Raw genomic sequence first — 23,266 nt, forward strand, 5'->3', positions numbered from 1 at the left:
GATAAAAATTTGCTTTTGACTTCAAGTCTTTCCACCGCAGGAGGCAGTAATTGTTCTCTGGCCGGGAATAACCAAGCCAGCATCCAACCCATCTATGTGCTGCTCCGAGCTCATCTGCTCTCAGGCCTAACGGGGGCTGGCACTTCACCCATTGACCGTAAAGCTGTGTTGACCTCACTGCAAATCGTGAGCGAACATTCTTTCTCCCGCGGGTTTCTCTCCTATAGGCCTCCCCTCCTTCTGTCCACGTTCTGTATCCTGCCTCCACCCCGCCGGTCTCCCGCTCCCGACACCGCTCCGGTTTTCTGCGCTTGCCACCCCTAGCTGCCAACGCTCGATTTTCCGGGATCTCTCTTGCTCCTTTTTCCTGATAGCTTTGTTGAGCTAGAATTTACATACCATAAAATTCACCTAATTTAGGTATACACGCCAGCGACTTTTAGCAAATGTACAGAGGTGTGCAAAGAGCGTTACCATCCAATTTCGGAGTCGTTCCATCACCCAGGAGAACCCCGATGCTGGTTCGCCGTCGATACTGTTCCCACTCCCCACCCCTGGCAGCCACTAATCTGCTTTCTGTCTCTGTAGCTTTGCCCATTCCAGACGTTTCGTATAAATGGAGTCATTTGTGTGAATGGAATCATGAGGTCTTTAACCTGTTGCCGGGCTTCTTTAACTTAGCGTGATGCCTGTGAGGTCCGTCCATTTTAGCGCATGTATCCTGGTCTACTCTTTTATATCGGAGAGTAGCATTTCATCGTATGGCCATGCAGTCGCCACGTGAGGGCTTGGACTCCCTCTCTTGTTGTTTCAACATCCTCACCAGAGACTGCTCACTCTTCTGCAGATCATTCTAGATCGACTTTCTGAAAGGTGGGAACGGTTCTTAAAGTTCTCAGGAAACTCTTACTCTGCAGCAGGAAAGGGCTGGTTTATTCCTTCCAGGAGGATGACGCCCCGGGAGCCAAATGAACCAGAGGTGTTTTCTGTTCGTCCCACTTGAAAGCCTTCTCTGGCCACAGTCCAAGAACCTAACCCTGCGAAGCTATGGCAGAGGTGAAAAACAGCAATATCTCAGTGGGCTCACTGTGAATACTTACGGCCACTCTGTGTTGGCCACCAACACCCCCAGGGATCAGAGTCAAATAATATTTAACAACCAGTTGGGTACTGCACAGACCAACCCCAGTCAGAACTGACAGTGATCACCAGGAATCCTTAATCCCTGTGTGAGGGATTAACCTTTTGATTGCTGGATAATGGGGGAAATTCGGGGGGCACCAAAGAAGGATCCGGGAGGCCTCAGCCAACAAACAAGGGGCTCTCAGGGAACAGTGGCTCTTTATCAGTTGGTGCAGAAGCATTTTAATATTTTAATAATGATTTCAACTCTAACTGGGAGCATCAGCTGAATATCAAGCCTACCCATTTCCACCCACCCTGCACACCCAAGAAGGGAAAGAGGTCTCCTCAGAGTTCCCATGAGTCCTGGACCCAAGCCCCAAACTCCAAATTGGATTAACATGTGGAACAGCCCCTCAGAAAGGGCAGTACTCTGTGCTGGAGAAGCAGGGGGAGATGCTGACCGCCTCGCTCTTGCAGTGCTCTGAGATTAGCTACAGCTGATAAAAACCGGTCACAAGCAGGGCATCAGCACCGTTGGCTGGATGCTGAATCCTAAGACATGACCGACCCAGGCTGTTCCTCACACACACTCCTCTTAACACACGTACAGGTTCTGGCTGCAGATTGTCGCGTGGTGGGGACAAGGATCCAGAGCCACCGTGGCTTTTGACAATATCTCCATCAGCCTGGACTGCTACCTCACCAGTGAGTTTCCCCCTGTCCCTGGCACTCGTTCTCAACCCAGACTACCCCAGGCCTCACTGTCCCTCCATAACCTAAGCCCACTTTCCCTTCTACCTTCCCCGGGGCACACTCATCTCTCTCCCTGAAGCTGAGCCCCACTTAACTCAGCCCATGGGGTCTTCTCTATTCTAGTCAGTGGGGAGGACAAGATGCCACAGAACACAGCACCCAAATCGAGAAATCTGTTTGAGAGAAGCCCAAACAAGGAGGTGAAACTCTGGGAAAATACACCAAGGGAGACCCCCATCTTTGACCCTACAGGTAAGGGTTCAAATTACAAATTTGAGCAGAGTAATTTTTTGATGCAAAAGGCAGAAGAAAGACATGTGCCATGATTGGGGTGGGGAGCTGTTTTTAAAGAATAAAATCGTCAGTCTTTGGAAGGAACCCCATCTATACCCTGGCCGTGGGGCTCCAAGAGGAAGCCATTTGGTTCTCTTACTACCTGGGCAAACAGGGCTTCTGAAGGTTGTGCAAGGTCGCATCTCTCCTCCATGCCTGGGGACACCCAGGCCCCGACACAAACAGGACAACCACGCTGGTATCCTCTCCGCAACTCGGTCCCTGGAAACCGCTCCCCATTTACTGAACAAAGCAAACGTTCTGTCAGAGTTGTTCTCCTCATAAAGAGGGTTGGGCCCAAAGTCAAGGTCATCTGTTGCACAAAGACAGGCTAGCCCATCGTGGGTAAAGCCCCCAAAGCTTCGAGTTCAACACATTTCTCCAAAGCTTGTCTCCCCACAAAGCTGCTTGATTCAGCAGCCGCCAAGCTGAGGGCTTCTCGTGGAGGCTCCACTGCTTCAAACACAGGCCTCTCCAGCCTTTGGCCCTCTACCATGGGTGCGACTTCTCTGTTACTCTTTGTTTCAGGAGGAAATCTCTAGGAATCAGTCTCCAAACTCAGTACGATGTTCCTCAGCAGTTCTGAGATCTCTGAGGCTAGCCCCAGAAAACCCGGTGAAGCCCACTGGGCCCAACACCAGCAGTCAAGGGGTTCCCCCAGGTGGCCACCGGTGCCTGGGTATGTGAAGCTTCTTCCAACATGTGTAACCAGGAGAAGCAGGTGTACAGCACATGATCCACCCCCACTTTTTTTCCTATAAAAGAGAATTCTGTATTAGAATAACAATAGATAAATGATAAATCTCTAATTTCTACTTCTAAATATGAGATCCTAGTTAAATGCAAAGTACCCCCCAAAAATAGAGGCTTATACCTTCACACTAAGTTCATTGATTCTCAACCTATTAACTAAATGTTAGCTTCGCTTTGGTTTTGAAGAACTTTCCTTTCTCTCCCGTGGAAAGCTGTCCCCAGACTCACTACCCATTCCAGATTCCCCCCTGGTCCAATAGCTGCCAAACCAGGAGAAAGAGTTCATTGTTTTTCCCATCACCTCTCTTTACCTTTAACTAGAACCTCAAAATACCTTTACATGTTCCACGCAAAGCGGAACTTAGTGTCTAAGCTGCAATCTCTCCCCACCCTGCCTCATGGTTCACGGCTCATGAACACGTCTAACGCGAGGGAGGCAGCCCGCTGCTTATTGTTCAGCAGCCCTCCCCGCCCCTACCCCACCGAGTTACCTCCATTCCTTCCTGGCCCTGGGTCGACCACTGCGCCCGGTGATACATTCAGGACATGCTAAGCACACATCGCAGCAAGCCCCCACCCTACCTAACCGCCAGCACTGATTACATAGCAGGGGCTCCAGAAACACTTATTGATTGACTGGTGGGCACTTAATGCTTGAACTCGGTTCTCAGATGTCGGCAGCCAGCTCCCCTGCAGCCAGCATTTAGGAAACAGCCATCCGCCCTGCCCGACTCCTGGGTTTATTGCCATATAACTCCCACTGTCCCTAAAAGGCTAATCGATAAGGGCCTGCCTGATGGCCACTCTAATGAGATCACGTGGCGGCTCAAAAGCGGTGATGCTCCTCACCACCTCCAGACAAAACGGGAAGTGAGTGGCTGCCTGAGAGGCTGGAGATGACAGTGCCGGGAACACAAGCTTCCTCTGTTGCGTGGCCCCAGACTCAGAGCGGGAGCGACGGGCAAGTGGCTCTGGGCCGGTGTTCTTTCTCCAGAACCCCTTCCAGAGTGAGCCCGCCTCAAAGGGAAGAGGATGCGGAGGCAGACGCATCCCCCATAAGCCTTAGTGAGCTCCTTGGGAAGGCTTCAGAAAACCAAACAGAGCCAGCGCTCTCCCAGGAACCCACGGCCGCACTGGGAGCCGCTCGGGCGAGGGAGAAGCTGAGGCAGGCTCCCGCCGCCCCTTCCCGGCCGCATTTCCGTAGGGGATGCAGCTCTCCCCCGGCCTGACCGATCTCCCAGTCCCATCCGTGTGCGCTGGCGGCGGGGGGCGGCGGGAGGGTCTCTTCATCAGGTAGATTTATTGGGGAGGAAGGGAACAGGACCTCCTTCCTCACCACTCACAAGACAATCTCCACCGAGCGTCCGAATCAGCGTTTGTCCAGGACTCAGCCTCATGGTCAGGGAGAGCAGATCTCCCCCTGGGCCCATGCCAAGATCCCCTCTCCAGACCCACCCACAGCTCTTGCGCCCTTCCTCTGAGGGCGGTTCAGTGCTCAGAGGTGCCATGCCGAGCAGGACGAGACCCAGGTCAGGAGCCCAAAGGACTCACAGTTTAGAAAAGCCAAGTACAAGTAGACAAGTGATTAAGGCCGAGCAACGTGCCTGCAGAGAGAGAGTGCCATGGCGGGGAGGGGAGGGTTGGACCTGGAGGGGTAGGGGTGCTGGAGGAAGAGAGGTCCAGCGGGCTCATGGAGAGGCCAAGGTCGGGGCCGCACCCAGCAAACATTGGCCTGGCAGTGTTCGTGGCTACAGCAGACACGAGGTGAGCCAGGACTTGCTGTTCTGGAGCTTCCGGTCCAGGAGAGCCAAGTGGCCTGTGAAACTGCAGGTCACAGCCTGTAATATGAAGCTTAACCCAAACTCAGAGCTCCTGCTTAGGAGAGGACCCCTGGAGAGAGAAGGAGGGCTGGGCCCAGGAGGGAAGCGAAGGGGAGGAGTGGGAAGGAGAGAAAAGGGACAGTTGGTGAGCATGCCTGGCCCTGGGCCAAGGCGGTTCACATGTAAACTCATCTAGTCCTCACTCTGGCCCAGGGACAGCTGTTGCTTCCATGGCAGGGATGAGGAAGACGATCTAAAATAATGTAAGAGTCCCACAGCTGGTAAGGAAGGGGACCCAGATGCGACCCCGAAGTCTACATTCTTTCAACCAACTAAGCTTCTTCAGGGTACCCAAGTCTGCAGTCAGAGATAACACCAAACATAAGAAAAGAAGCAGGGCGTGCATCCCAGACGAAAGCCCCTGCATGACCAGTAAACAAATCAATTGTCAGAGGAGACAAGATAATAAGATTCTCTTCCCAAAGTTCACCGCTGTCTGTTTCTGCTGGGCTGGAGCAAGAGCGGCTGGTGGCATTTCGGCTCCCCTGCTGGCAGGTGTTACGGAGCATCTCCTAGAAGCTCAAAGGCCACGTTGGGTTTTCAGAAGACAATCGCACACGAAGCTTCCAAATTTTCCTAAATGCTCCTCACTTCCCCCAAGCCAGCCCTCCCCTCTAACTAGGGCCTGATCCCCTGGATCTAGGGGTCTGAGGGTTCCCTCACCACCCGCCCACCCCACAGCCCAGGGAGCAGAGCTGAGCATCTAGCCAGGCAGGGAAGAGCCCATCTAGGTGCTTCACAAAGCATTCTTGGATGTCTGCGTCACTTGAGCTAATCAGATGAAGAAACTGTGAGAGAAAATGGGGCAAGTATTAAGTCTGAGAAAATTACATTTGTCAGCTTTGCACATACAATTACGCTGACCAAATGGTTGGGATAATGCAATCACAGAGCTACAGAGCCCTACTCCCTACCCCACCCCTGGCGGTAATGAACATCAGGGGTGAAGCGGTGCAAGCAGGCTCTGCCACCCTCTCCTTCCCTGAAAGCCCAGATAAGGACAGGCAGGACCCCCAAGGCCCAATGGGGGTCATTTTCTCCCTTTCTCTCTCTTTCTCTTTCTCCTTCTGAAACTTCTCTTTTGAGTAGGAAAGGTAGAAGGAAACCTGCTCAGTTTATTTGAGAACGAGCCCAAACCTTGGGCCCCACCCACAAGTATTCACAACTCGTGGAGCCTTGGCATCAAACCACAGTCTTGTCTCCGAGTTGGTTGGTGTCATTTGGTTTACCATTTTCTGAGTACACATCTCTTGCCAGAGGTGAGGGGAGGACAATTAGTAATGTGTAGGATCACGAAAAAGCACTGGACCAGAAGTCAGAGCCCCTGTGCGTGGCCCTAGCTGGCCTGCACTCGCAAGCTGTGGTCCTGGAGTGTCCCCAGCTCTGCACACCTTCCATCCCCTTGTCCGACACCTGGGCATGTCGGCAAACATGCAGGTGACAGAGCCCATGAACACAGACAAGCGCGGAAAAACTAGTATTTTAAAAGTCCAGGTTTAGAGTAGACAATGTGCAGGTTCCTCCCCATCCCCAGCTCTGAGGAATGAAGGGACGTGGCATGAGGGGACCGGAGCTCTATTTGGACAGCTCTCTCATTAACCTATGGCCCTGCTAAAGCACCCAGAGGGAAGGGCGACAGACTGTCCATTTCCACACCCGCTCCTGCGCTTCAAGAACAGATGCCAATTCCAATGCGAAAGTTTTATGTGTTTCATATAAATTGATTGGGTCTATTTCTGCTAAATGCATTATCCATTCACCACAGAACAACTATTAGAGTTAATAGAATTTGTAGCTAGAGCCATTACGTTCCAAGCACGCCCTGCTGGGGATGACGGCATTGTTGGAAGGCAGGCTTTGCTGGGCCAGTCCCCTCACTCAGAGCCTGTCTTCTGTCTATGGCCGTACCACCCTGAACACGCCCGATCTCGTCTGATCTCGGAAGCTAAGCAGGGTTGGGCCTGGTTAGATGGCAGAACCTGTCTTCTCATTCACTGAGGGTCTTCATTTCTGTCAGAGCCGTCTGCGCGCAGACCCTGCATATTCTAATCCAATCCCCAAAATCCCCATGCCAGTTCGGAGGAGGATGGGAAGCCGGGGTTCCCGCCATAGCCACAGCTCTTCACTGTGTGACAGTTCTAGAGGCAGGAGGCCCCAAGGCATTGGGAGAACAGGAAACAAGGAAGGGTAGGAGGGCCGGGGAGCCCCACACACTCGGGAGACTTGACTTCGGCTCTTGGTTTCATTGCATAATTAACAGCTTTCCCTGAAAGGCCCAGTGACAGAACCCAGGACTTCATGAGTGCAGTAGTGAGCTGGTCAGCCATCAGGGACCCAGATCCAGCCCAGGGTTTCTCCAAGTGTGTCCTCACATCATCTGCTCTGGTCACCTGGCTGGGGCAAGGGGTCCTGCAGGTGCTGCTTGTTAAAAATACAGATTCCTGGATCTTGCAGACCTGTGGAATCTGATTGTTTGGGAATAGGAAGTCAAACTCTGCATTTTTAACCAAAGAAAGCCGGATTTGAAACAAAGTTTAGGAGCCTGGGGCGGCAGCCCAACTTTCTCATACAGATGAGGAGCCTGGGCCCTGGGAAGCTGAGGAGATGGGCTCAGAGCCACAGGGTTTCAGCTCTCAGACAGCAAAGGCCTGAGTTTATGCTGTCTCCTCTTTACACAGCAATAATAACCACCAGTCACTGAGCAGCACTATGGGCCAGGAGCTATGCTGGCCTCTTTCATATGCATTATCTATTTATTGGTACCATAATATGATCCTCCTTTTGCAGACGAGGAAACTGAGGCCCACAGATGTTAAGTAATGTGCCCTAAGTTATACAACTTAGGCTAAAATGCTAAAGAATATCTTTTTTTAATCCCGTAAAAAAAAAAAAAAAGTTTTCTAAGCCAGATAACATTTGGAAGGGCACAGTTGTGATAAAGAAATCTTAAAGGAACCTCAATGTTGACTAAATCGTCTGGAGAAATCTCTCATCTCTGAGAAACCTCTGTTTCTCATGTCAGTTTTTGCTTAAGCAGAGCACATCGGCATCTTCACTAACATTCAAAACGGCGCCCTAGGCACACAACGCACCCACACCCACATAAGAAAGCTGATAATTGCAGCTAATTGGCATCTCTCTGTGCTCCCCAGCCTTCACTGGTGCCCATTCTGTCAGCACCCACTCACCGGGGGGGAGCAACGCTAAGAGTTGGGTGGGCACGGGGCCACAGTTACAGTCCTCAGAACCCATTCAGACACTCGCCATTTCCCTGCTCGGCTGGCCTGCTATTTAACCAAATGCTTCGTGTTCTCTCATATTTTACTAATTTTAGTTTCTCATCTATTTATAGCAAGCAAACTAGTGATGACGCATGAAGCGCCAGCCTTAACAAGGCTCAGGGGCCCCCAGTCACTGCAGCAGGATCCGAGCCCTCCCGATCAGGATGTCACTCTTCATTTGGGTGCGTCTCCCTTCCCCAAGCACCATTGTGCTGCGGGAAGAGAGATGGCGTGGAAATAATTCGTAGTTCGTGATCCCCATTACTGACGGTAACAAGTCTCTTCCTGGGCAAGGGACTTTGCACGCTGGAGGGCCGATCAGCATCGCCAAGGGGATGAGATGCACATTTAGTGTATCTCATTTGATGCTTCCAGCCCCCCAGACTCCCCAGGGGTGAACATCCCTATCAAGAGGAACTGGTCACAGTGTTTCGAAGCATAGACTACCCAGCTATGCCACTTACGTTAAGCCACTCCCTTCTGCTTTCTGTGCCTTTGTTTCCCACATTTAAAAAAAAAATGGCGCTTCTATTCTTAGTGCTTACATCTCATAGGTTTGATGAAAGAACCACATGAATAAATACATGGCAACTGAGAGAGCTGCTTGGCATAAGCACGCTACGTGAGCCATCGCTGTTTTCCCCGTTTTGGATTTGAGGAAATAGAATCAGGAAGGCGGTGTGACTTGCCCCACCAATCAGCTGCAGAGCCAGACTCAATCTTCCTGCTCTAACCCCTTGCCCCTAGGAACAACCCCAGACGCCACCCAGTGGCCGATCGCAGTATGGGAGGCGCTGTTGCTGCATCCAGATCATCCCGTTTCCTCTTTCCGTTCAAGAGATTTGACTTGGCATTCAATGCAGAAAACACCATCGCTTTCTAGTCAATATTTTCACAATTCTCAGAATCCTGGTCCTAAAAAAAATTTTTTTTTCATATAGAGCCGAGTTCATTTTACCAAGCACATGCTGTGCGCCTGCTCTCTGCCAAACACTGTGCTGGGTGCTGTGGGGCCTGCAGCTGGGAATGAGCCTAAGGGCCACCTTTGAAAACTGCACCACCCAGAGCTGAGTCCACATAAGCCTGATTTGGGGCCACTTATCCCAGCAGAAGGAACACTGTGGCTCCCTTTCCAATTTTCAGTCAAGCACGCTTGGAATCAGGACAGGTTGCCCCGTTCCGTGGCTCTGACTGTATTCTGCCCTGATTAGTGGGACAGTCTTCATCCAAGGTGTGTGCATTGCAAGTTATACCGAACTAATCATTTTTAAAAAGAAATCCAGTGCCCTTTGAGAAAGCAAGGAATTAATAGTGTCACTTTAGAACTGCCTAACCCTGGACCCCAACGAGAAATAGTGCAGCATCGTCCAACTCTGACAGACTCAAAAACACCTCACAAAACTCTAGTCTAACACTATAGACTGGTGGTTAGAATTATGGCAAAGCCGAAGACAAAATGCCTTAACCCTATGCTGTGGTTCCTTATTGTCTTTCTCCTGACTGGCCCGAGAAACTTTGTTTTTTTCCCATTTGTTTCAGTGAAAGGTTACGTAAGTGGGAGACAGTAAATGACCTGGAAGCTGTGGTCTCAGCATGCCTTGATTAAGATCATTTAGCTTCAAGACTAGCAAAACACGAAGGCCCCTCCATCAGTGCAAGTGCACTAAGCACCTGCTATTTGGGAGTCCACTTTTAAATCTCTTCCTTCTGCCAGACTTGCTGGCTCTGCCTGCAAAACAACCCTGCAGTCCCTCAGAGCCTGTTCAGCTCTCTGCTTATTTCAGCAAAACTGAACAGAGAACTGTTATTTTATTGAAATTCATCTGGGCCTGGCGCTGGACAGAGGAACTAGGAGGAAAAAGGCTGAAATGCTAACTCTAGATCACAAAAAGAGATCCCTCCCATTTGCTCCTCCATTGCCAGGAGGAAAAGGAACAAGAGGTAGAGTTACCTTAGCCATGACTGAGTCATGGAGGATAGAGAGAGCACTGGGAAGAACTCAGCCCAACCGGTGCCCTCCATGTTTGGCACTTACACAGAAGATGAGGAGGCCAAAGAAAGTACCGATTGCAGGGCAGGGCCTTTGGAGTGGCTGGATAGTTATCTATGGCTTTGTGACAAATTACCATAAATGTAGCAGCTTAAAACCACACACTTTTGTTATAGTAGTTTCTGTGAGTTAGAAAACCAGGCACAGCTCAACTAGGCCCTCTGCTTCATAGTTTCTTATAAGGTTGCAATCAAAGTGTTACCAGGGCTGGGGTCTCATCTGAAAGCTCCACTGAGAAAGGAGTCGTCATTCCCGGGGCGGGGGCGGGGTTAGGGGGAGAGAGGTGGAGAGGTGGTGAGAGACTGCTAGCAAGATGGAAGTTATAATCTTATGTAATGTAATCACGGAAATGCCATGTTCGTTGTATTCTGTTAGGTAGAAGCAACCTACAGGTCTTGCCTGTACTCAAAGGGAGAGGATTTGCAAGGGTGTGACTATCAGGAGGTAGAGATCATTGGGGACCACCTTAGAGCTCACAGACAGGAATATTCACAAAGCACCTACTGAGTGCCAGGTAATACAAGATAATAAGTGGATCAGCAAAGAATCCTAGAGACCAAGGTTCCAGCTGTGGAACTTCAGGAGAAGAGGCGTTCTGGGCCCCGGTTGTTTCCTCTTCCACAAGGTGGGGGTCATAATCATCGGCCACACTTCTCAGAGCTGGCTATTGGAATGAGCAAATGAGGTCATTTATAACAGGCTTCGAAAGGTACCAAAGAATATACTAACATCAGATGTTTTGTGATAGTGTTAACATTATTATTAAGATATGTAACTGGAAAGAATTCACTCATCCTTCATATGCTGCCTTCTATTAATTTTTAGTGTATTTATATTCCTCCTACTCCCCCACCCATCGACTACACTTTTATTTATATGTGTGTCCTGTGTTGTGGAATTTATACACTAGTTCAGGAGACAGACAACAAACAAGTGTACAGAGGATCTAGTCTCAAATAGCGATATGAAGAAAATAAAGCAAGTTAGGGGGACGGAGACGACAGGGGCAGAGCTTGTGCGTTCTAATGAGTTGAGTGTTCGGGGAGGAAACTGAGGTTCCTTCAGGTGTGCGTCAGAACAAGACCAGATAATACTGTTTGTTGCTAATATTCAGATCCTACTTTTACTCCTAGGCTACTGTGGCCTGGGGGAACCTCATAGAAACCACTCTCTTAGGTGTAACGGCTTTGACCATGAAGTGCGGGGAGACAGAGCAGAGGGAGGGTTAAAAAAAAGGGGAGCAGCCTGGGCTGAGGGTGACCCAGATGCCTGGCTCTCTGCCAAGGAAGGCAAGTTGAACGCCATGTTCAGTGTCTAAAGAAGCTCTGGAAACCCAGACACAATCCAGGCTGGCATTGCTGTGAAGGGTAGAGGCAGGAGTCCCTGGTCAGTCGTATTTTCATTGCAAGCAGGTGGGGAGATCCAGATTTTAGGAGACTCTGTTCAGATGGAAGTCTGACCCAGCCAATACTGGGAGTCCAAGGGAAATTCCAGTTCCATAACCTGAACTGTTTTATAGGTGACTGCTCTTAGTTTAGTGGCCCTATACATGGCTACTATCCTTAGTTCCGTGCCTGATGATGTCAGGACTCATAGCTCTGTGATCTTCTTGATCTTTTCCTCATACTTGTTGCCTCATGGCCACCGTCTCTCTTACAACCATGACTGCATTGCAGGCAGGAATAAGAGAAAAGTGTCTCTTCCCTTCTTTTCTCTAGGCTTCTAATCTTGTATACTTTGCCTTCTCTTCTTGGTTCACCATTTGGTCCTACTTGCTCCCCCACTTTCCTTTTTGCCCTTGATATTTGGATCTCTCACTCTTTCATGTGTCCTTGTTCTCCAATTCATCTTAGAGGGTCTGGGGCCCAGACCCAGGAGCCAGGACATTTGTCGTTTCTAGCTCCAAGTCACATGGCCAGTTGGGCGACCTGCACCTCCATCTACCAGAGATGTTACAGTCACAAAGGCCTTCTGAGGATTTCGCCCTTCACGACTTAGAACCAAATAATAAGCAAGAACCACTAAGAATGAAGCAGGAAGGGGTCATAGCCTCTCACACTGTTGCCGCTCTCTCAGGAGCCAGCAGACCTTAAAACGGGAAGCAGCAAATCCTACTAATGTTACCCACTGTGGTCCAGCACCAGACCAAGGCTTTCTCTCCCCAGTCTGCAGACAAGAGCAGATGAGGGCAGAAAACAATGACTCTTCAGGCCAGTGTGGCAAAATTCAAATGCGAACCACCACCACTTCCCACTTAGGCCTCAAAAACAAATCCATTAGTGAAGCCCCCAGATGGGTGAGTCCACAGCACTCCTCTTGACATCAGATACTTTATTAACACAACTCTGGCCTTGAGCCAATTTGGGAATAACCAAATTAGCCCCAAGGCTTCCCTTAACTTAATTTTTACAGCTCTGCTTTCAAGATAGTGTTTTTCCTGTGGCCTTTCTCTTCTCTCATGTGTTACTGACTTTCCCTCAAGGGATAAGGGGGTGGCTGGGAACAACAGAGAAGCCATCACAGGAGCCATTAAGAACTCCCTCAGATTGCCTGGTATCAGAGCTGTTTAGGGTAATTCAGTCCTGAAAGCAGCTTTTATCTCGACATCCCTGACTTGCTGCCCTGTTGATGGGGAACTGACTCCCTGGGAGGTTCCCCTCAGCAAAAGGACGTCTGGTACCCAGCAGAGAGGGACATGGGCCTCTGGTCTTTGTTCTCTGGGAGGCCTCAGCATTTTTAGGCATCCTGCCTATCTAGAGGAACTGGACAAAGCAACTGTCTAGAGCAAAGGAGGCACAGATGTAAAAGCGGAAAAAAGATCATGTGTGTCAACACAGCTAGTACAAAAGACTGGACTGATGTTATAATTATTGATGTTGCCACAATCTAATTTCTCAGAGAGAGAGAAAGGGGTGTGTGTGTGTGTGTGTGTGTGCGCGCGCGCGTGCGTGTGTGCGCGTGCGCGTGTGTACGTACATGCAAACAAAGTTAGTCTGAGAAACAAAGTAGAACACATGGAAAATTCATCAACTGAAAACTGCTACAGAAAGAGTAAATGTGACGTGACCCGCTTCAGCCTCAGGTTCGCTCTATAATCACAGGCCCATGGTATATCGTTTCTACGCAATTGCCTATCTTATGAGATAAAAATAATAATCTGCCCCCTTCACTGCCTACTAACCTAACATGGTTTTAAAGAGCTAAAATCCCTGGAGGATGGAGGGACTACATAAGTGTTCTGTAATTAAACACATTGAAATTGAAGGCCTAAAGATTTCCTGCCCCGTTTGTTGAGAATCATAGTAACATCCTTTTATCTGAGATCAGACTTCCAGTATCTTCCACCATCCACCAAATACAAGTACATTTTGCAACTGTAAAATAAAGGCTTTCTGCAGCTAGCTGCCCTTCAGCCTGATACACAAGAAAGGTATAAGGCCTCTCTCACACCTTCAGCCAACACTAGTTATCTTATTTCATAAAGATAGGAGGACATGCTGAAGCACTAAGAAAACATACTTGACAGTGGAAAAAGAGGAAAGGGAGTCAGTATAAAATATTTACATATGGGGCCATTTAGCGAATGGTCAAATAGCCCTAAACAACTGGCTAAGTCTTGTTGGCACTGTCAAGAAAAAGTTAAATTATACTTAGTAGGAAGCATGGGGAAAAAAAAAAAGGCAGGACGTGATGTAACAGCATGTTCTAGACCATGGTTTTTGGACGTGTCCATGAGGTAAAATCTGAAAAACGCCACAGCCCCAGGAATAGAAATACGGGTGAGGACCTGACCAGATAGATGGTATAATGGGACTAATCATAGTATATGACCTCACGTGATTCCTACATTAAAATATTTTCAAAGATTCTGGGAATATGGCAGTGATGGCAGTAACGGCATAGTTCTTTTATCTCTCTTATCCCTACATAAAAACAGAGCAACCATTTATCAAAACTTAAAAACCATGGATAGATGCAGCAAGATTTTTTGGTAAGGTATTCCCCTCCAACACCAAAGTGTAAGTGGGAGAAGACAAAGCACCAACAACCACAAGACCTGCATAGTATCAGCTCCTGAATAAGAGAAAGATTAGGAAAGCAACAGGCTTTCTTACAAACCTGAGAACATGAGAACCCCAAAATAGCTAAAATAGGTATTTCCTGGCAATGACAGAAAACCAATCTGAGAACAGCTGCTGAAACTGGGGGAGGCTTTGTCCAGGCCAGTGGTACGCGAATGCAAGGGGCCCGTTGTAAGAGCTGAAAGAGCTCGAGCCGTCTGGCCACCAAGCCTCCTTTCCAGAAAAGGGCCCACGCTGAGAAGAAATTTCTGGGAGTGAAATCGGTATTGCGCAGGACAGGAATAATAGAGACAGAAAATTAAGAGGATGTCCAGATGAAAGTGGGGGAAAGAAACAGAGCCAGAGACATCAGAAAGCAACCGAGAAGGAGAAAAGAAGGGGAGAGGGAGGGGAAGAGGAGAAGAGGAAGAAGGAAAAGAAGACTGGAGGGAGTTCTGTGACGTTAGAAAACCTTGAAAGTTCTAGCAAACGAATTTCCCATAAAAATGTATAACAGAAGTATCAAGATCAAATCACATACAAAATTACAATAATAATTTTAAAACGGCATAGGGGAATACCTGTGTAGAAAAATGAAATCGTACTAGAAAGGCATGCCCACAGAAGAGACCAAAATTATAAACTTCCATGTCAAAATGGCTCAATAACAGTAAAACAACAATACAAGACATGAAAAATAACAATCAGTATTACAAAAGATAGGAAACTAGGTGGTGGAACTCAGAAAAGAATGTAAAATGAAAGAAAAATAATAATTCAGAGAGGAAGATGACGTTAGAAGGAACATAAGAGCACAGAAACGACAGTTAATGCTTTACAAGAAATAGGTAAAAAGAGAAATTATTTTTAATAAAAAAGATGACATATATCAAAGCTAGGCAAAGAAGATCCAACATATGGATAACGGGTGCCTGAAAATGAAAAACAAAGAAGTGGAGCAAAACAAACACTTAAAGCTATAATTCAAGAAAAATTTTCTTATCGAAACTAATTAAAAGAGCCTTCTGTATATTTGAGCATACTGACCCCGAATAAGCAACACCAAAGAATATTCTAGCAATATCACCAAACCGTCAAAGAAAAAGAAAAAAAAATACTTTGGGCACCTAAGCAAAAGCAAATGATTTATTACAGAAGAAAATTTAGATTATCGTCAGAGTTTTTTCATTAATACTTTATAACAGAAGAAAATGGAGTAGCAAATATAATATCCTTAAGGGTAAAAAATACTAACTAACATCTAAGAACTCAAAGAATATTGCTCCCATAAGTCCTTACTAAAGAAGTTACTTGAAAACAAGCTTGAGACAACCAAAATGACTAGCGGTGTGACTGATGTGAGCATTAAACACATAGTACTTACAGAAGTAAGACTAAGAACTAAAGAAGAAAAAGTATCATACGTAAGGACAATATGCCCAAACAGTATAGATAGAATACAGTCTCAAGAAATTATAGAATTGAGAGCACATATACCAAAAAAAAAAAAAAAATTTAACAAATCTGTGTTTATATTGATGATGGTACAGTAGTAGTAGTAGTATTCTAATACTGTATATTGTAAAAGAAAGAGTAAATGAGTAATTATAGAATATTCTAATTCTATCAGAATGGTCTTGAAAACCAAGATTCTCACTGTGGAAAAAGAAATACAGGTTACTATAGAAGAGGTTAAATTTAAAACCCTATAGTCCTGCATGTGAGTTGAAAGTATCAGTGTGAGCATTTCACATATGTGTACGTTGTACTGATATACATATACACACATGCATATATATTTCCTAGCTCTGTGCACTAAAGAAGGCTAGAAACAATCACCAACCCAGTAGCAATAAGTTTCTATAGCCCTCAGATTGTGTAATTGAAATACCGTTTTTCACTCAAAGAAACAAAGGCTTTTGAGAAAATGGATGATTCCAGGTCTAGGGAAGGCACGTTTTACTATACCAGATAGCAAGGAAGCACAAGCACTCAGGAGGCTAACCACAGACCAAAAATATGATGGTTTGAGCTTCTAAAAAATAATAGTGATTGATTAGAACTCAAAAATATGTTTAGATTCTAGAATTCATATGATATATAAGCAACTAATTAGTCAACTTTGGAAGGTGATAGAGAACCAATTCATTATCTTGAAAACTATAAATAAGGAGAAAGAATTGAGCCTTTATCCTGCCTTTCCTGTATGAACTGTACCACTGAGTCACCAAATAGTAGATGAGAGGAAGCATCTCTTTATAAATGTATTCCAACTAATAAATAAGAAAAAAGAAATAATTTGAAATAATATAAAGAAATAATATCATTATCTTGCAACTCCCAGTAAATAAATGGACCTAGGCATTAAGTTTTAACAACTGCTGACATCAAAAAAAAGAAAGCAATAATCAGACATAGATCATATGTCCAGAATGCGGGCATTGCTTCATTGTTTAAAGAATTGAGACAGGTGGTATAAATGTTTTATAACCTGTAATCTGACTATAATCTGTACGTTATTTTCATTTCACCATAATAAGGAAAACAATTTATTAATTTTTGTTATGTATTTTAAAAGGGGGTCATTTTTTCCAATTTATAATGAAGAATTGTATAATATACTTTATGGATGGTAAATGATTATATTTGGGTTTTGGTTATAATTTTATTTAATGGATCTATGATGGCCAACAGAATGGTTCGATATGGCACAGTTCCCATGAAGTTCAGCTCAGTCAACAGATATGGATAAAATCGAGTTCCACAGAACAGAACCAAAATACTACAAAAGATCCATGAGCCACTGAGTGCTTTGTAGGCCCTTCAGCATAAGGCAGATCTCTATCCTTCTGATTAGTAGTGATATTTGAGAACTTATTTTCCTTTGTATCACGCTTTATTTCTTTGCATTCAATTGAGCAGATGAGATGGCTTAACAACAGTAATAGAACTAGTACAATCACTGTCTAGCCTATTTATTTTTTAGCATTGTGCTGTATAATACTAATTGATTAAAAGAAAACCAGCGCTTAATGGGATTTTCTTTGCTCAGCTGTCTATAACCAATCAGTATTTTGATGTGAATGAGTATTAAACTAGGCTTCCAGTATAAGTAAGAACAAGATAAAGAAGTTTCTTTTTTTCATAAGTGAGTTTTAATACAATAGTTACTTTTTGTTTTTAAAGTAAGAGAAGAGGAAAGAGCCAGCCTTCTTCCCTATTTATACGGGTCAGAGCCATCCAAGAAAGCAGAAAGGACCACCAGGCCTCAAAGGCTGCTAGGAGCAACGGAATTATGGCTGGATGAATCATGAGTCTTAACTGGGATGGAAAACCTCTGTGCCCATGGAATCTACCTTAGAAGGAGTTCCCTCTCTGGACCTTTCCATCAGAAATTGCTGAAAATAAAAACAAAATTTTGCATGTAGAAGCCACCTGAACCTAATATATGTCCACTAAATTGGGAAATATGGGTCCCTCTATTGAGAAATGGCCCTAGAGTCCCTCTATGGAATGGGGAACACAAATCCTGAGACTGGATGACTGCTTCCTACAGTCAGAAATCGAACAAGTAATTACACACTTTTTAAACTACATTCATGTCTACAGCCATGCCACCTTGAACAAGCCGGATCTCATCTGATCTCAGAAGCTAAGCAGGGTCAGGCCTAGTTAGTACCTGGGTGGGAGACCATCTAGGAAGACCAGGTGCTGTAGGCGTAAAAAATAATAAAAATAAAAATAAGGTATTATAAGCTAACAAGGTCCTTGCAATCTGTGAGATCAACCAAGGGTTGCCTTGCCTAAAAAAATAATTAAATAAAAATAATTTTAAAAAATACACTGCATTCATTATGCATTTCTAATGCCAAATGTTTTCTAAGCATTTTGCTTAGGTTATTATATAATACTAACAAGAAGTCTAAGTGGTAGGTGTTATTATCTCCATTTGTCCATATTAAGAAACTGAGTTTCAGAGAGGCTGTATGATTTACTCTGATCTTGCAGTTCATCCGGAGCATTTGGATCCCATCTGGATCCAAAGCCCATGCGCCTCTTCCTACTTCACCAGATGCTCCACCTGGCCAAGAAGTAGAAGCCCAGTGTCTCTGGGAATCTTAGAACATTCAGAACCATGTTAGCCTACACTGAAGTTAGAAGTGAGTCCCACTGAAGGTGAAATTTTCAGGTAGGGTACCAAGCCCATACTTTTAGCTCTCTTCCTCAGCACACTCTTGAGGGGGGAAAATTATATTTATTTATATATATACACATACATACATACATATATACATACATACATACATACATACATATAATGATATATCATACTTGTCTGATATAAATAAAACATATATATATAATTTTTAAATACTTATATTTTATATATATAAACTCTTTAATTTCTAATTAACTAAGTGAGCTGCCGTGTGTCTGCCCAGATTCATGAGGCTACCCGCAAACCTTGGCTGCTTGCTGTAGGCACAGACAGGCCTGCAGAATAGGCTTTAAGGAGCTGGAGATTTTGAAAGAAGTAGATTTTCCAACAACTTTTCTGAGCTCTTCTTTTTCTCCCTGGGGTTTTCTTTTTCTTATTGCCCTGGTTGCATCCCTTTTGGTCTCCCTTAGTAGGCTGTGAGCTTCTTAAGACCAGGGTCCATGTCTGCTCCATTTGTATCCCTCCCCTGACCCATTACTCACCTGACCCAGGCACTGGTACACAGTAGATCCTCGACAGCAGTTTTCTGAGTGGTATCTCTTGCCCTGACGTTGGTGTCAACTTGGAATGCGGGTTTGGAGCCATGGAGCAGACAGCTCAGAGACAGCCCAGGGAGGTCCATCGAGGAAGGAGGGCCAGGCCAAGTGAATTGATTGTTTCTCCTCTTGTGCGCAGTTCACTGGCTGTTTACCACGTGTGGGGCTAGTGGGCCTCACGGCCCCACGCAGGCCCAGTGCAACAACGCCTACCGGAATTCCAACCTGAGCGTGGTGGTGGGGAGCGAGGGCCCCCTGAAGGGCATCCAGACCTGGAAGGTGCCAGCCACCGACACCTACAGGTACGTATGCGGAAGGGGGAAGCTGAGGGGCAGACTGCCCTCCTGAAAAGGACTGGAGGCCCGCCTGTGAGTGCATGCCCCCGGGGTGCCTGGGTGACTCACCAAGGCTCAGAGGCCACAGACTCTGGCCCGTAGCAGGGTGCTAGAACTGGAGATGGCAAGATTTTAGATAGTGGGATATGGCAGCAAAAGAAGATGACATGTCCTCTCTCCTCAAGGAGCCCACAGATTATTTGTGGACATGATATCTATGCATGAGCTAGCTTCAGAACATTCATTATCTTTATTATTATTAAGTATAATTATGATGGGCTATTCTTTGAATATTACTTGATGCTGTTCCAATGAAGCAGTGCATGTAAAAATGTTTGGGAAATCAAAGTGTGGTGCACATGAAAGATGATGTTCTTATCCTTGAGCTTTCTTTCCTGGTCTTTCACTATTCTCAAGTAAAGCAACTGTTTTCGAACTCTTGCCCCTTGTCCTGCCCCTAGCCCACAATATTCCATTAGAGCAAGGCCAGGCTAGAGGGAAACCCGACTCCCCTGGGCCGCTTTGAGGTCATGACACTAAGCAAAGCTGATGGTGGAGCCTAGACCAGTGAGTGGACACTGGAATGACTGGAGGGCTGGTTGAAACACATTGCCGGGCCCACCCCCTGGAGCCTCTGGTTTTGTAGGTCTGGAGTGGAGTCCCAGAATAAGAATTTCTAACAAGTTCAAGGTGCATCCCTGAGAACCACCAAGTCAGGTCAAACCTTTGTCTGCGGCCCTCACATAGCTCTGTGATGTGGGCAGGGCCACTGCTGCAGTCCTTATTTTACAAATGAGGAAACTGAGGCTCAGGAAGTCAGGAGCCTCTGACAGTCCAGAAATCGCCTGCAGCCCCAGACTCCTGAGGCTCAGCCTCCCTGTGGCTCCTTCCACCCCACAGCCAGGCTGTTTAAACAGAAAGCATCATAATTATGCCCTTGTCAGTCCGAATATCCCCCAGAGGCTGAACGCAATGGGAAGTGAGCTCTCTTTCTCCTTCTGCAGCCCCCAACCCCCGGCATATCCTCAGCCCCCTGAGAAGAAAAGGAGTTTCTCAAGTTGCCCTATTTTCTGTGGCAGCCCCACTCCTGGGACCTCAATGTAAAAGTGTTCCAGGGAGAGCCCTAAGTGCTTTTTACATGACAATCTGGGCAAGAATGCAATAACAAGGTTTGGCTGCAATCAGATGAGCTGCTCTAGGTCCCTCACATTCCCAGTAAATGGCCGAAGACCCGCAGCCATCACTGACCCCACCACTCCAAGCTGGCCAGGCCTCCCATTCTTGCCTGGCTGGGTTCCCATAGGTCATCCACTGTCCCAGAGAAGGGGTGACTACTGAGGATCCACTGGGTATTTCTCCTCCTTTTTAGCAGTGAGGTAGGTGTCATTATTACTGTCACGGTTGACATGCCTTTGTTTCTATATAAGAAGCTTTGCAATGGGTTTAAGGCCACCTGATCAGAGACAGCAGCCAGACAGCACTTCCAGGAACAGACTGAGCCCACAGACAATAGTATCCGACTTTTCTGCTTCCAAGGACTCTTCCCTGACTTCCTCAGATGGACTCCACGTTTTGAAAGGTTTTGCCTGCTAGATAAACGGCACTATTAAGTAATGATTAATCCACTTTCTCGATTACAGCCTTATCTAAGACTAACCAGGTTTCTCATCTGCATGATTCGCCACAGTATTGCCACACTGCCTTGATATAAACCCAGCCCAAATCGGAGAACTGTTTCCATTTCTCTTTTTGAAATACTAAGACTAGTTCGCAGACTCCAGCATTGCCTGGCGAACGCTCACTGAAAACATACACAAGGAGCTGTTTTTCTGTTGAAGAAGGAGACATGAAGTGTCCACATTGGTAAAGGGGACATTTTGATCTGTCAAACTGGCCCAAGATAAGATCATATTGAAATGGAAGAATCAAAGCCAAAAAGCACTGGGTTGGGGTTTTTGTCGTTATTGTTGAGTCCTTGTTTTTTTAACCAAGTAAAGGCTGTAACAGACACAGTCATCCTTTGGTATCGGAGGGGAATTGGTTTCAGGACTCCCTTTGGATACCAAAATGTGAGGATGCTCAAGTCCCTTATATAAAATGGCATACGTAGTATTTGCATGTAAACTACACACATCCTCCTGTATACTTTCAATCATCTTTAGATCACTTATAATACCTAATACAATGTAAATGCTTCTTAATAGTTGTTATACAGTATTGTTTAAGGAATAATGACAGGGAAAAAAGTCTATGCATGTTCAATACATGTCAACAACAAGGTAACATTTTTTTCAGATATTTTTAATCTGTGTTTAGTTGAACTCTCAGTGTAGAGCTCACTGACACGGAGGGTCGGAGGATCAACTGTATTTCCGGCCTTCACTTCATCTTTGACGCTAAATAAGGCTCTGGGCTTGGTTGTTAATGTCCATTGGTCACTTTACTTAGCATTCAAAGAAGCAAAAGTTTAATGATTTGCTTTAGACCACATCACAACATCCTCAAGTCAGAATATCCATATTGAGAAGTCAGGTGGCCTTTTTCTGGAAGACATTTTCTCCATATTAACTAATTCTTATTTAGTAAGGGCACTTCATCTAGCGAAATAAACATAGGGCACAGCAGAGGGCATCAGGAAAAGGCTCTTAGAAACAGAAAGGTTGGCAGCATTCCTCACGGAGTCCTTCTCCTCCCGGGGGAGTGTGGGTGCTCAGCTGGTGTGTCTGGCTGCTGCCTGCGGCCCGGGACTATTACTGCTCCAGCTGACTTCTCTACCTACTGGTCCAGGAGGTGAAGGAAGGGGACTAATACTCACCAAGCACCTGCTGTATGCGCGGGTGGGGCCATCATCATTGCTGGGGCGTCCTCAGGGAGGCAGCAGGTGCTAGCAGCCTCCACTCCTGACTGATCATTTGTTCTGGGTCCATCTCCTGCCCGCTCCTGTTTTGCCTATGCAACAAAGGAAGAGGCCTAGAAAGAGGGAGAGGAAGAAGAGGCTGGGGGAGAGACAACACACAGGGCAGGGGAAGTCTGGGTGGGGAGGAGCAGGGACAACACCCAAATCCCCATCCCCGCCCCTCTGCTTTCCCGCCCTGTGCTTCCTCTTCCCTGGCAGTCACCACTTTCTCTGTCAGAACAGTAGAGGTGATGCGATCACTTCAAGTACATATGTCCTATTGTCCAGATCTGCTTTGCAAAAGCATGTTAAACACCTATTAGGACACCGTACCTGACAAAAAGTATGTAAAAGTGAACAAGATATACTCCCTGCCCAATAGGAGCCCTGGCCCATGGGGGTGGTAGATGTAGGAACAAAGCATTTCAGTGCGATGTAGAAAGTACCACCGTGGAGGTTTGCACAAGGCATTGCTATCAGAGGCCAAGGTAAAGGCCTTGAGTTCAGGAGTGGCTGCCACAAAGAGAAAGAAGCCTGAGTTCAGTCTTAAAAGTGATAGACTTATCTACAAAGAAGAGGGGAAGGCCTTTCTGGTGGGTAGAGTGCCTGGGGCAAGGCCTGGCCTGCCTGAGCAGAGGTGGGACCTGGCCCTGGGGTGGAGCCTCGCCTCCCAAATGCCTTTAGCTCCCCCTGGTGACGGTGTGTGGCAGCAGTGAGAGAAACAAGCCTGGAGGCGGGAAGAGCAGATGGAAGGCAGACTCTGTCACTCAGGCAAGAGTCAGAAGGAGCTACGCCAGAGCAGGGGAATTATGGATGGAGAGAGGAGAGGGTGCAGAGCCTTTGGGAGGTAGAATCAGCATGATTGGAGGATTGGAGGAGGAGGCAGTGCCCAAGATGACAGCCATGCTGGGGGGACTAAGGGAGCCAGGACAATGAGTGACAGCTACGGTCCCAAGGAGCTTGATTGAGAAGGACAGGCAAAGATTAGGCTAATGGTGAGAAGAGCATCTGACTAAGGGAGATTTCTGGGTCGTGGTTCTGAGT

The 23,266-nt window shown here is 46.6% G+C and overlaps 1 protein-coding gene and 1 pseudogene across 1 annotated transcript in view; both read left to right on the forward strand.

Moving 5' to 3' along the window:
• The window catches only part of ALK (ALK receptor tyrosine kinase), a 616,833-nt gene that overhangs the window by 548,639 nt on the left and 44,928 nt on the right, over nt 1–23,266 (forward strand). Inside the window, 3 exon segments of the mRNA XM_039887489.1 lie at nt 1,736–1,830; nt 2,002–2,130; nt 19,131–19,293. Of these exon segments, the coding sequence (XP_039743423.1) occupies nt 1,736–1,830; nt 2,002–2,130; nt 19,131–19,293 (387 nt within the window).
• Nucleotides 17,838–17,956, forward strand: LOC120622347 (uncharacterized; annotated as a pseudogene).

The sequence above is a fragment of the Pteropus medius genome, unplaced genomic scaffold (genome assembly GCF_902729225.1).
Source record: "Pteropus medius unplaced genomic scaffold, Ma_sr-lr_union100, whole genome shotgun sequence".
Lineage (NCBI taxonomy): Eukaryota > Metazoa > Chordata > Mammalia > Chiroptera > Pteropodidae > Pteropus > Pteropus medius.